The 12,180-nt window shown below is 40.7% G+C and overlaps 1 protein-coding gene across 5 annotated transcripts; it reads left to right on the top strand.

The window, feature by feature from the left end:
- The first annotated feature begins 5,573 nt into the window (after positions 1 to 5,573).
- Positions 5,574 to 10,950, top strand: tbpl1 (TBP-like 1). 5 transcript variants are annotated; one of them, XM_068576962.1, is made up of 8 exons: positions 5,574 to 5,701; positions 6,385 to 6,461; positions 6,771 to 6,979; positions 7,099 to 7,181; positions 7,587 to 7,650; positions 8,056 to 8,159; positions 8,702 to 8,796; positions 9,140 to 10,950. In XM_068576962.1, the coding sequence occupies exons 3-8, from the start codon at positions 6,845 to 6,847 to the stop codon at positions 9,220 to 9,222; spliced, it is 564 nt and encodes a 187-aa protein (XP_068433063.1). In that variant the 5' UTR covers positions 5,574 to 5,701; positions 6,385 to 6,461; positions 6,771 to 6,844; the 3' UTR covers positions 9,223 to 10,950. The 5 variants fall into 5 exon arrangements, with proteins under 5 accessions (XP_068433063.1, XP_068433064.1, XP_068433067.1 ...); XM_068576963.1 differs by having other exon boundaries at positions 6,739 to 6,979; XM_068576965.1 differs by lacking the exon at positions 5,574 to 5,701 and adding an exon at positions 5,763 to 5,939.
- Positions 10,951 to 12,180: the final 1,230 nt, after the last annotated feature.

The raw sequence follows: 12,180 nt of genomic DNA, 5'->3' as shown, positions 1-12,180 counted from the left end.
CCCACGACTGAAACCTTTGTGTTCCCCAGGATGTCCCTTTTCTCTGAGTCATGTTCAATAAAACCGGAAACAATTATGTTGAAAAGCAACAAGACAGTTGATAACTTCAGTAAACTCTCTGAACCCAAAGGAGGACATCGTACGCCTGTAAAATGTTGCTCTTCATGTCTGATGAGGATGGGAGGCCAATATTTTATATCCTTGTGGAGGACGGGGATACAATATATCTGACACAGCTTTATTGGCTTACTCTTTAATGACTTCCTGCGCAGAGTGAGGCTGGAGGAGACAGAGGGAGTCTAACTTGCTGAGAATCCTCTTTTTTTTTTTTACTCTTTCTTTTTGCTTTTGGACTTTCTTTGAACTATTTATGCTCTTTCCTCACTACCTGCTCGGCTCCTCTTCGCCATGGCTGATTCCTCATTCGCTTCGCTCTATCTGCAACGTTCATCGTCATTTGGAGAGACTGTAAAGTAAATGTCTCTTCAACATGATAAGTATATAACCCTGTCTCTGTATTCCTAAGTGTACACCTCTCTCTCTCTTTCTGGATGGCTAAGATGGGGTTACTAATGAGCACATGTTCTGATGATGAAGCCTTTTTCCAAGAATCTCTTCTCCCAAACGCCCGTGGCCTTTGGATGACTCCCCAAGGAGACCATTAATTTAGATATCAGTGTGTGTGTGTGTGTGTGTGTGTGTGTGTGTGTGTGTGTGTGTTTGTGTGCGTATTTGTGCGTGTGTGTGTGTGTGTGTACATGTGCATAGACATGCGCTTGTGTGTGAACATGTTGCTTACATATGAGTGGGAGATCTTTGTTGCTTTGTTTTATGGCACACAAGCACAAGTATGAGCAAAAGCAGATCAATTAGAGTGCGTGCACGTCGGCAAGCGTGCAACAATATCGCACACTAAACTCCCAAACTTTCCGCTGCAAAAACACAACAACCCCTTATCACATAAACCTCCTTCCTGTCATCATTCTGCACCTTCACCCCAACTCGCTCCCCAAACGCCACCCCAAAACATCCTTCTGTGTCATCACCTCCGACGGCCCTACTCCCTCCAAAATGCACACTTTTAGCAGCACAAAGTTTAGGAGACTCTTTACACACATACGCACGGAAATACAGGATACTTTTAGCACCCGCCCTCTTCTCCTACGTACGTTAGCATGTATACATTAAGACACTCAGTGACAGTGATGCATTGCACTGATTGCACACACACACACACACACACACACACACACACACACACACACACACACACACACACACACACACTATCTCAAAAGGCAACCAGGTGTGTAATTGAGGGGAGCCCCCTCTCAGGCTAATGCATGTGTGGTTTTCCTCTGTGATTGTTCGGTGCGGTTCAGACGGACTCCTCCACTTTCTTACAGCAGTTTGTTTTCGTACGGCTCTGTTTTCTAGAGAGAGAGAGGAAGAATACACTCCACAAGGCTTACAACAACCCCTTCTCTATCCAAACACTGGCTGTGTGTCGGTCTGTCTGAGGTACTGACAAAATGGCCAGCGTGCCTCAGTTCTGGAGCTGAAATGTTGGTTCATGGGTCAGTAAGGAAGGAGCCATAAAAAGAGGTTTTGACAAACAGGATTTTCCACGTATTTTACCCAAAACTGGGCTAGTTTTATGCAGCTATTCATAGTTGAACAAATTATTTTTGAGGCTAAAATAATGGCTTCACATAATGACAATTACATTGATTTCAGGTTTTCTCATCATGTGTAGCATGTCTGCTCATCTTAGATGAGGCATCCCTCTTTTGCTCTTTTTGAGGTTTATACCCTTTTTTATTATGTGTTTCCTTATTTAAATTGATGATATCCAGATTGTATAGCCCACTGAGACAAGCGTGCATATAGTTGAAGTAATTATTTAATCAAAAAAGTAGCTTGACTATCCTAAATATAGCTTGTTTTTAGCTTATTGGTGGAGGATTTGGATAAACTTCATTACTACTTTACCTGCATATGATCATAGTGAAGCTTCAGCTCAAGTGGAAACATGTATGATCACATGTTTTATATTGCGAGTTAAAGAGGCAGTTAGGCAGTACTGAAATCTTTTTTTTTTAAAAGCCCTTTAAATTCACACTGTTGTCATATGAATATTGCCGTTTCGCATGCCGTGTTACATTTTAGAAATAAATTGGAAACTTTGAGTTCAAACTGTACCAGCTCCCTCTGCATTATTTCCCTTCATGTTTTTCTGAAAAAAGCAGGATCACACCAGATAATGTTCATGGCAATGTCATCATTTCCAAAACTAGTCTAAACATGGCTTAGCAGGGAACTCCATAACATTTATGCAGGTGCTGTTAATGTTAGGCCAATCTGGCACGATGAGCGTTGGAGTGATTGTCTCTCTGTCTGAGCTTGGCCTCACCTCTGCAGCTGATCGCTTTTTTTTTTTTGTTAAATGTCATTTTTGGGCTACTCAACACTTGTGTGAGTGAGTAGATGGAGAGTTTGGCCTCCGCTGATATACTTGGGCTTACAGACGATCTGACTAAGAGTATAAACATTATTTTAATATATATATATATTGATGAATGAGCAATTTCCTCAAAATCTAAATATGAATCTAAGTCAAGAATTTTAGGATGCTAAAACAAGGCCGCTTACACACATTTCTCTACATGTGACTATACGTGTGTTGGTGAGCATGTATGCGCGTGAGACCGGTGTGTTGGCTGTGCCCCTCATGCCTGGCTGACTGGTCCCAGTAAGAATGGGAGCTGATATAAACAGGCTTGGTCGTTCCCACGTCTCTGTTTACACTGGAAGACCCCAGAGCAGCACTACCAGAGCACTGGATTCCCTCCACACGGCGAACTCACACACTATCCATCTCTGTCTCATACAGAAACACTCACTCAGAAGTAAACACATGTAGCATGTGGGCATGCAGAAACAGTAAACATGCATGCATCGATGCAGAAATGCAGCCATGCATATCTAAGGCATGTATTGTCACTGTCTTATCTCCTCCCACTTACTGTTATTGTCTAGAGCCCTTTCATGTTTTTTTTTTTTAGTTGTCTCATTCCTAGCCTTGTCGCTGGATCCAACATGACTTAATTTGCTGAAGATACTCAAATCGGTAACGATTCAGCAATGTGACCGAGGGTTCCCGCAAGGCCATCAAACTGGTATTGAACTCAGTTTTACAACATCCACAAAGCCTCTCAAGAGCTTTAACTTCGCTGTCTGAGTCCTTTTGAAATGGGCCTGTGATGTACGCCCAACATAAACAGAACACTGGGGTCCTGACAAACACGCCCAGTTTACAGGCAACAATGAGGTCACCCCTGCAGAACATCTCTGCAGAGACGCATCTGCTGACATGGACGAGTCAAGTTTTTAAAAGAAATGGCATCGTGCTTTTGGAAAGCGTAAGACACAAAACAGCCTCGTTTTAGTGTATTTCTTAGGGTGTCTGGAGAAAATGCCATGACCTTGTCAGCTTTTTGTCATATGAATTCCTAAATACCCAGACGGTCAGAAGAAAGCACACCTTTTGGGGCCTGGAGATGAATAGATATGTGGCCTCCATTCACCCATAGGTTGATCATATGAGTCCTCCCCAAAGAAAACACTTTACTTCATTCATTATTTCTGTGCCATCTGTCATAACACATCTAAGGTTTCAAACATCCAAAATAGTCAATATCCCGTCAACCTTAATTAAGATCAAAACTATTGTTCCGTTTGCATCTACATGTGCACCCATGCAAGCATACAAGCACTAATACATTTCTCAGAAGCATGGGAAGCATCTCTCTTTGACACACAGAGTGGTTACAGTGATAGACCGTCTATTTATTCTTAGACATATCTGCATCTATTAAGCCATAAGTGCTCACATCTGTGTGTTTACATGCTGCATCTTATGACCTAATGAGTATAAGAGCATTGTTCCCCTGGGAATAGGCTGCCCCAAAGATGTGCAGCCCAACAAACTATAAACATACTCCTGCGCCTTGCGTCAGCTGCCTTACAACACACACAAACACACGCACACCATCATTGCTCGTGGTCTGACTTTTCTAACCTGCTCTAAATCTAAACCGTAATAGTAAACATCTTGAGAAATCTGAAAAAGGCTCTTGCGCAGAATGGACATGAATTACAAGGCTATATTTCACTAGGAGAAACCCAGGAGGATTCAATAAGGGGGAAAAGAGTCAATTTGGTAACCAGGGAGGAAGAACAATAATAACAAGGCTGAATCATAAAGAAGTTATTTTTCTGTTTTGTTTGGGTGCATGCCAGGAGAGAGAGAAGTGTTTGCAGTGGTCTCAGCAGAAGAGCTGGCCTACAGGACGCAATGTGTATACAGTATGTGCATAAGCAAACAATAAGTCATGGATATTAACAATCGAAAACAAAGGCATTTGGATCTGCACACATTGAATACACACCAAGACTCACACATTTAAATATGTGTTTAGTTTAAGCAAATTAACTTATTAAGGATGATATGTCATCCTTATTAGATTGACATTTTCATGCAGAGTTACATGAAGTAAAGGCCAGTCAAATGAGCTCAAGGGAAAGTCTAATCCACGCAAAACCTCATTGAGTCATGATCAGTGTGCTTTGAAGTCACGGTCGCTGCAGGATGTGACAGTGAGCAGACACCTCAGGACAGCCTTCATTCACTAAATTCATTCATGAGCCACAGAGCGGCTGTGAATTCTCTCATTGATAACACAAACATTCCCAACTCCCTCCAAACTTTACTCCTTCATCTCTTTTGTAGCCGGTCCAGGATTCCCTGAGGAGTACTTACTGACCAGATGTGCTCACTTTCCTCAGAGATGTACTAATCCACATAGTTTGAATGTCAATACACCATAAACACTAGGGGGGAAAAAGTTACATATTGTTATCTGGAAATGGTGTTAACATAAGCTTGTTAAGTGTAATATTGGCAAACGTAGATGATCACGAAGGCACATTTGTGGACACAGAATTTGGCCATGGTCAAGGAGCACTTTAACCCTTTGTTGGACTATTTATAACTTTTTTTTATTACTTTGAGTCAAAATAAATCACTAGTTAATCAGTTTGCCAATAACATGAATTAGAAACTTTTTTTTCAGCATGTCATGTAAAAAAAAAAATGCAATTGTTTCTTTCCCAACAAGACAACCCTCATTGTCCACATAGCGGCGCAAGATACCTTTAAACCAATTTACTGGCAGTGATTATTGTTCACGTCTATCCGTGTAGGCAGCCATACGTATACATATACATTAAGGAAATACAATATCTCCTGAAGAAAAGATGTGTTACTCTATTTAATATTTGATAGGATTTAAAATCCAACGTTGATCATATGCTGCAGGAAGGCATAGCTTTGCCTGAAATACTTCTGGAAAAGTGCCTCCAACAAACGTTAAACTTTCTGTTCAGCAATTAAAAAACATGATACGCCCGTAGCGACAGTGATAAATTTATGTTTTATTGTGAAAGTTGCTCCCGGAAATTAGGTATTGTAAAGTTCACTAGGTCAATTGCTTTTAATTTGAAAAACCTCACTACCGGAAAAGGGTTAGCTCGCGGTCCACGGATGAAGGGATCTGTCCAAAATATTATTATTTTTTTTTTTTTACCGTTGACCAAGCTGTTTACATCTCGGGGTTCCTGCACTGAGCTATCTGATGAGGTAGCTGAAGAATTTAAGCAAACATTTCAGATACACACATTTTCCATTTGTACGCACAACCGGAAACAGTGGAAATACCTCGTCCTCAGTTTAACGTTAGACAGCTAGCCTGCTAGCTAGCTTAGCTAACAACTTTTCATTCATTACCGCTTGTGCAGTCTCTTTGTTGCTAGCTAACCGATAGCTGTGTTCTCAGCGGTAGCGGGGTGTCGTTACTCTTCATTTCCAGCCGTTTATTGTGAGTTACATATCCACGTTTTGCGTCAGTCCATGTCGTGATGCTGATTTAGTTTGCGATTCATAATTGACAGCCGTGTGTATGGCTAGCAAAGGGTTTTGCTAGTTTAGCATCAATTCCCCAAACAAGCTTATCAGGTGTAACACAACACTGGGATCAGCTGTAACGTCAATACACCTCGCTTTCTGCGGCGAGCTAAACCTTTAAACATTAACACATTTAAGGTCACGTATGCATTTTATATCGACTTTAGCTTCCAATGTATCATCTGCCTTCATCTTGCTTTGTGATTAACTAGCTACAGAGCGCTCGGTAACGTAGGAGGCTTTATCCCCAGCGGGCAAGCTAACGTTAATAATACATGGCAACAAATAACGTAGAAGTACCGAAATAAAACATGTCTACATTTCCGAATTGTTTAAATCACCACTGAAATGTGTTGCAGATGTCTGTGTGATTCGTGTTTCGAGTGTTTGGGAACCAGATAGTTGGGGAACCGGATGAATTGGTGCTGCAACTAAGGTGACAACTTGAGCCTCCCCCTGCCGCTGCCTTCATAAATAACATTTACTAATATGGACTGTATCTGTGTGATAGTTGGGATGTGCAATCTATAAGCGTGTGAATTAATGTGAATGTGACTCGTGAAAATAAAAGGGCTTATAGGAAAATAATAAGAAATAAATAGGCTTTGAGCATTCTAGTCTTTTTAAATGTGTGTGAAACATATGGAATCAACATTAAACAACATAAATGTGCTATACTGACACTAATTTATCACTCTCGAAATCCCTTCCAGCTCAACTTGTCTCCCTGTCCCTCCGTGAATAGATGATGGTGGCGTTGATGATAAATGTGTGAGGAGAACGCTCCTGTGGTCCTCTTGCTGCACCGCACACTTCCTCATGGATTCCAGCAATGACGAGGCACTTGATATCATCATCACCAATGTGGTGGCAACCTTCAGGACCAGGTGCCACCTCAACCTGCGCACCATTGCCTTAGAGGGAAACAATGTCATTTATAAGCCAGAATTTGGGGTAAGGAAGTCAAAGACTGCGAAATAACTGTTTTATTTGGACTTTGTAGAGCTTTGCTACATTTATGAAATGGGTCATGTTTGGCAGTATCCCAATTTGACCACTTTTTCTTTTTTCAGAAAGTCCTGATAAAGCTTCGTAAACCCAAAATAACAGCCTCAATCTGGTCCTCAGGGAAAATCATCTGCACTGGAGCAACAAGGTAAGATAGTCACACAAACCATTAAGTGACTGAAAGTGCGAATATAACATCTGGTGCTGCACATAGCAAATGGAGTTGGCTGTTGCCAACGGCCTATTCATTTCCTCTGATGATGAAAGTGGCTGCCTATGTCTTGCCTCCTTATTGGTTGTGTAGGAATGTTGCACAACATCAAATTCCAATAGGGTGGAGGGAATACCATCCCTCCTACCTGTCGTAAAGACAATGTTGACATTACACATCAAAGCTAGAGATAATCATTTTTGGCAAACTAACAGTGGGATGTCTTTGGTGTCCTGAACTGCCATGGTTGCTAGGTTCTATTTATGTGTTACATCTATTTTGCATGCCAACCGTAGGATTGTTTTATGACTTTCAAGCTTTGTGTTCTTTTCTTTTGTTTAGTGAGGATGATGCAAAAACGGGTGCTCGCAGGTTAGCACGCGTTCTGCAGAAACTGGGCTTCAAGGTGAGCAAACCCGTCAACTGCATCATAACAAATCCCATAGCTTTTTTTGACGGCACAGGTTCCAAGAGGAGCCCAGAATAAGCGATCCAAACTTCTTGAGTGATATTCACTGATCCGCCATTATGGGACAAATGCAACGTTTGAATATGCTGGGTCCGGTTTGAGTCGTAGAATGTGCAGTTGTGTCTTAAGAACACGAAGACCGTTGATAACCATTGTCATGGACTTGAGAGAGAGAGAGAGAGAGAGAGAGAGAGAGAGAGAGCGAGAGCGAGAGCGAGCAAATAAGGGCCAACTTATAGGTACTAGGTGTACAAACCATGTTTGAAAGACAAGACTTCTCCTTGAATGTGAAATGATGAATGCATTGATATGCGTGTCTGCTTCTGTGTGTCGTCTGTCCAGGTGAGGTTTTCGGCCTTCAAAGTTGTGAATGTCCTGGCTGTGTGCTCCATGCCGTTTGCGATCCAACTTACAGACTTCACAAAGAAAAACCGCCCCATTGCCAGGTAACGCAGTACTATACATCACAGCCACTATCATCACCGTCGTATAAATCCTCACCATCCGGCTTTCGTAGCAGCATTTAGAAATGATTTATTACACTTTTTTTGGGACTGGATTTCTTACGTTAGGTGATGCTCTTTTTAGTTCATTAGATTTTAGTTATAAATGTGATCTCGTATGGGAAAAAAACAGACCACTGTCATGATTACCCATCTTTTTAATTTACCTTTTGATTCAGTTTAGCTTGAGACCCCTCAAAACATGTATTCTAAAGTTAATAGCCTTCTTTACTTTTTGCTTTTAGTGATTCAGTATTTGCACGAACAGGCTGACCTCTAGTGGTGGCAGCACTGGTCAGCACCGTTGGTACCATAAGCAGACAGAAGATGTTGTGTGTTGGCGCTGTCAGCTTCTGAGTCACTAGTTTAACTGACAACATATACATGCTAGCATATCGCACTAGGTACGACACTCAAAGCCGCTTATGTACGTGTTTTTAGATATATATGTACAATACTTAACCCGTTTGTTTTTTTGTTGTCAGTTATGAACCAGAGCTCCATCCTGCTGCCACGTACAGGATCAAACACATAAAGGCTACTGTACAGGTGTTCTCGACTGGCAGCATCACAGTTACAGGTACCTCTCGCACTTCCATACCTCGACTAAACTCTCTCTCTCTCACTCTAAGAGGACACACCAGCTTATGGGATTGAGGTTGTGTTGTTGTAATGCCCTTTTGTAGTCTGTTACAACCAGAAAAGCGGCTTGTAAATAACCCAATTCCTCAAAACATTTTACTCAGGGTGAAATAGTTTATGCCCCCTTTGTATGTCGTGCATCAGGCTGAAGTTGACCCAAACTACGCTGCGATTGTATTGGCTATTCTGCATCTCTCTGTATGTGGAGTTTATTGCCATATTTTGCTGTTAACTGTACTCAAAGCGTATTCTAATGCTTCCATCCCTATCCCATGCTTCAGGACCAAATGTGCAGAATGTGGCCACCGCTGTTGAGCAGATTTACCCACTGCTGTTCGAGTGTAAGAGAGCCCGTTCCAAATGAAAGAACAAGTGGAAGGAGGAGGCAACAGAAGACAGAAGGAGTGACTGATTTGTTCGTTACAAGTGAGGACGCACCTTATCCTCGGATTTACTCGCTTGATTTTTATGGCTCGGTGGAAACCGCCTCAAACTTCTAACAGGATCAACAGACTGTCATGTCACCTGGATTTAAAACAATAATCTTCAACAACCCCAGTTGGAGTCTAAAAATTTCCCTCTCACAAAAAACGTATTGTTGTTGTGGATTGTGTGACTCTTGGGATTTTAACAGCCTAAACTTGCAAGTATATGTCTTTCAAACATCATGTCCTTGAGGGGAAAACTGATCGACCAAACTTGACATGACACTGAAGGGAGAGACACTTGTTTGCTCTCACTCTTGGGTTTGTCTCTGGGCGTCTTTGCATGGACACAGAAAGACCAGTTGTTCGTCCGTTTTTACCATTTCAATGCTTCACAGTTTGTGTGACTATTGCGAAGAGTCAGCACTGTAGGTTGACACTAAGAAACCTCACCTTTAACCCTTTATACCAGACGTTGTCACATCTGCTACTCCGTCCATGGCTCGTTTGTAGACGTGTTAACGTAAATACTATATGAACATATTTCTGCCCAAAGAGAAAAAACAGCAGTCTAACCACAGACTAAATCTCGACTGTTACACGTGTACGCATAGTAAGAGCAGGTCCTGTTGCAGATGGACGTATCCACTCACAATATACATGCATCTGATTTTAATTGTCCTTTCTTAGTTTGGTTAGTTTACTATACATGTGTTCTTGTTTCTCACCTGTGGCATTGGATCAGAATGCACACAAATTGTCTAATTTAATTTCCTAACAATAGTTTTAAACACACAGTAAAGATTACATTTTTGTTTTTCCTCTAGGCTGAACAATGTACAGATCAAGATCGCTGTCCTAAATGTTTTGCAATGTAATGAAAACTCTTGGAAGCGGTTATTAAGGGATTTATTATGTTTCAGGTGATGTGTTGAGCCACAGATCTCTAACTCACTCTCACTTAAGCCAACTACTGGTTATTACTGGCTGCTGGACTAGCCAGATGCTGCCTTAACAAGGAAAAGACGGATACTACTAGATACCAACCAGTAGCTATCTTTCACTTTCTCAGCTACTGGTTAGTCCCAGGCTGAAGTTGGCTTGAGACATATAGTCCAGGAATATAGTTCTTAAAACACTGTCCAAAGTTGGTTTTGGGAATTGCTGCATAGGAACAGAAAACTGGATCTTAATGTTTAAGTAAATAACTCAAAATTACAAATGCAGCCATTCAGTTAAGTCATTTTTAACGTCGCAACGTCAACGTTTTATGGCAGTTAATTGAGCACGATCACTCGTCAAGAGCTTTGGCAGTACATTCCTCTGAGTTTTTCAAGGAACATAAGACCATGCACAGTGTTCAAAAAGCCCATGCTTCTAGTGTTAGCTAGTACATTAACTGTCTAGGAAACAAAAAAACACACCTTCATAGAATATCATTTTCCTAAACAAAAAAAAAACAATGTGTTTTTAAATGTGAAAACCTAATGACAGGCAACGTAGATGTATGTATGGGATCTGATGGACAAGATGTTGATAACAAAAAAAAAACTCAGACATGTTGTCTCAAGTATGTGGGATGGACTTTTTGAACCAGTGTCAACTGAGCATTTGTGACATTTGTTCAGAATTTTGTATTTTGTATAAAAATAAAGGTTCATGATAAAACGCCACCATGGGATTATGTCCTCTCGTTTTGCCTTTCCCTGATTACAGGTGGAGTGAAGCTCTTCCAGTGGAGGTGAGTGTTTCAGTGTGACAAAACAAATAGGTTTTTACATTTTCCAACAGGAAAAAAAGAGGTATTAAAGTACAGTACATCTTAAAATGGACACATAGAATGGTTATTATTTCTTGCAGTAGACATCCCTCGTGTTAATCACCTAAGTTTAATTTTAGCATCACAGACACAAGCAACAGGAAAAAAAACAAACATCCCTCACTTTTTATACTTCTTTTTACGATTCAACACTGGTTTTACAGTCCATCCAATTTTTCGACTAGATCGGATGACTTCAGTATTTCTTTTCTTGACTGCTTCTAGTGTTGATTCATTATTATACTTTTCTTAATGGCTTGTTTCCATGATATGTAAAGGAGGAGAAACCCGTGTATCTGGTACCATTCAGATTGTGGTAGACGATTGTAGACTGCAGCGTGACTGGTTTGAGCCCCGTTCATGTTATTACATTACATAAAACAGGGAGCGGCATATAAATAATGGTAAAGGAAATCATTTGAAACCTAAAGAATGTTACATATGCAGGCAGACATTTGAAGTGATTAGTGTCTACATCGTCTGATGTAAAGGGGTGGGAAGTAAGGAAGAGGTCATTGGTCCCCCTGACTTTACACCACTGGCTTAGTTAAGCGTTGTAGGTGTCGTTGGTCTCTGGGTTGTAGATGTATATAATGTCTGACGTCAACATGTCAAATCAAAATGGAAAACAAAAGGCTGTCGTAGTAAAGTGTGAACACTCATTGGAGGAGCTTCATCAGTTCTGTTGGAGTCAATTCTATCCTGTCCTTGAGGCATTATTGGAGCTGCATTTTTAAATAGGGACGTAAAGAAAGAAGTGGACGAAATATATATTATTATATAATACATATTTTATGAATTGAAATATATTTAAAATATTTTTCACGATATACATATATTCAATCCCTATTGTTACCTTTTTTTTTTACTGCCTTTTAACTAGCAAGAGTGAACCCTGAGATATCCTCCTTTGAGCAAATCATATAATACTTTGCAATTTCCAACATCCCTTTTTTGTTGAATTTTTCCTTTACATACTTACAGCATGTAGCAGGAAGGAACTATATGACAGATATGTCATGATAGGAATCAGTTGGATGTACAGATGTGTGGGTGAGGTACTCCAGAGTCTAACACT

This window comes from Clinocottus analis, unplaced genomic scaffold (assembly GCF_023055335.1).
Source record: "Clinocottus analis isolate CAN_PGR_092001 unplaced genomic scaffold, fCliAna1.0.p SCAF_15, whole genome shotgun sequence".
NCBI classification, from domain to species: Eukaryota; Metazoa; Chordata; class Actinopteri; order Perciformes; family Cottidae; genus Clinocottus; species Clinocottus analis.
Note: the sequence above shows the minus strand (reverse complement) of the source record. Positions and strands in the feature narration are given on the sequence as shown.

What these genes read in the sequence shown, in the direction of transcription:
- tbpl1 (XM_068576962.1), top strand. Translation starts at nt 6,845, where the DNA reads ATGGATTCCAGCAATGACGAGGCACTTGATATCATCATCACCAATGTG. An exon ending in TTTATAAGCCAGAATTTGGG is followed by an intron (nt 6,980 to 7,098) that starts GTAAGGAAGTCA and finishes TTCTTTTTTCAG; the next exon opens with AAAGTCCTGATAAAGCTTCG. An exon ending in AAAAACCGCCCCATTGCCAG is followed by an intron (nt 8,160 to 8,701) that starts GTAACGCAGTAC and finishes TTTTGTTGTCAG; the next exon opens with TTATGAACCAGAGCTCCATC.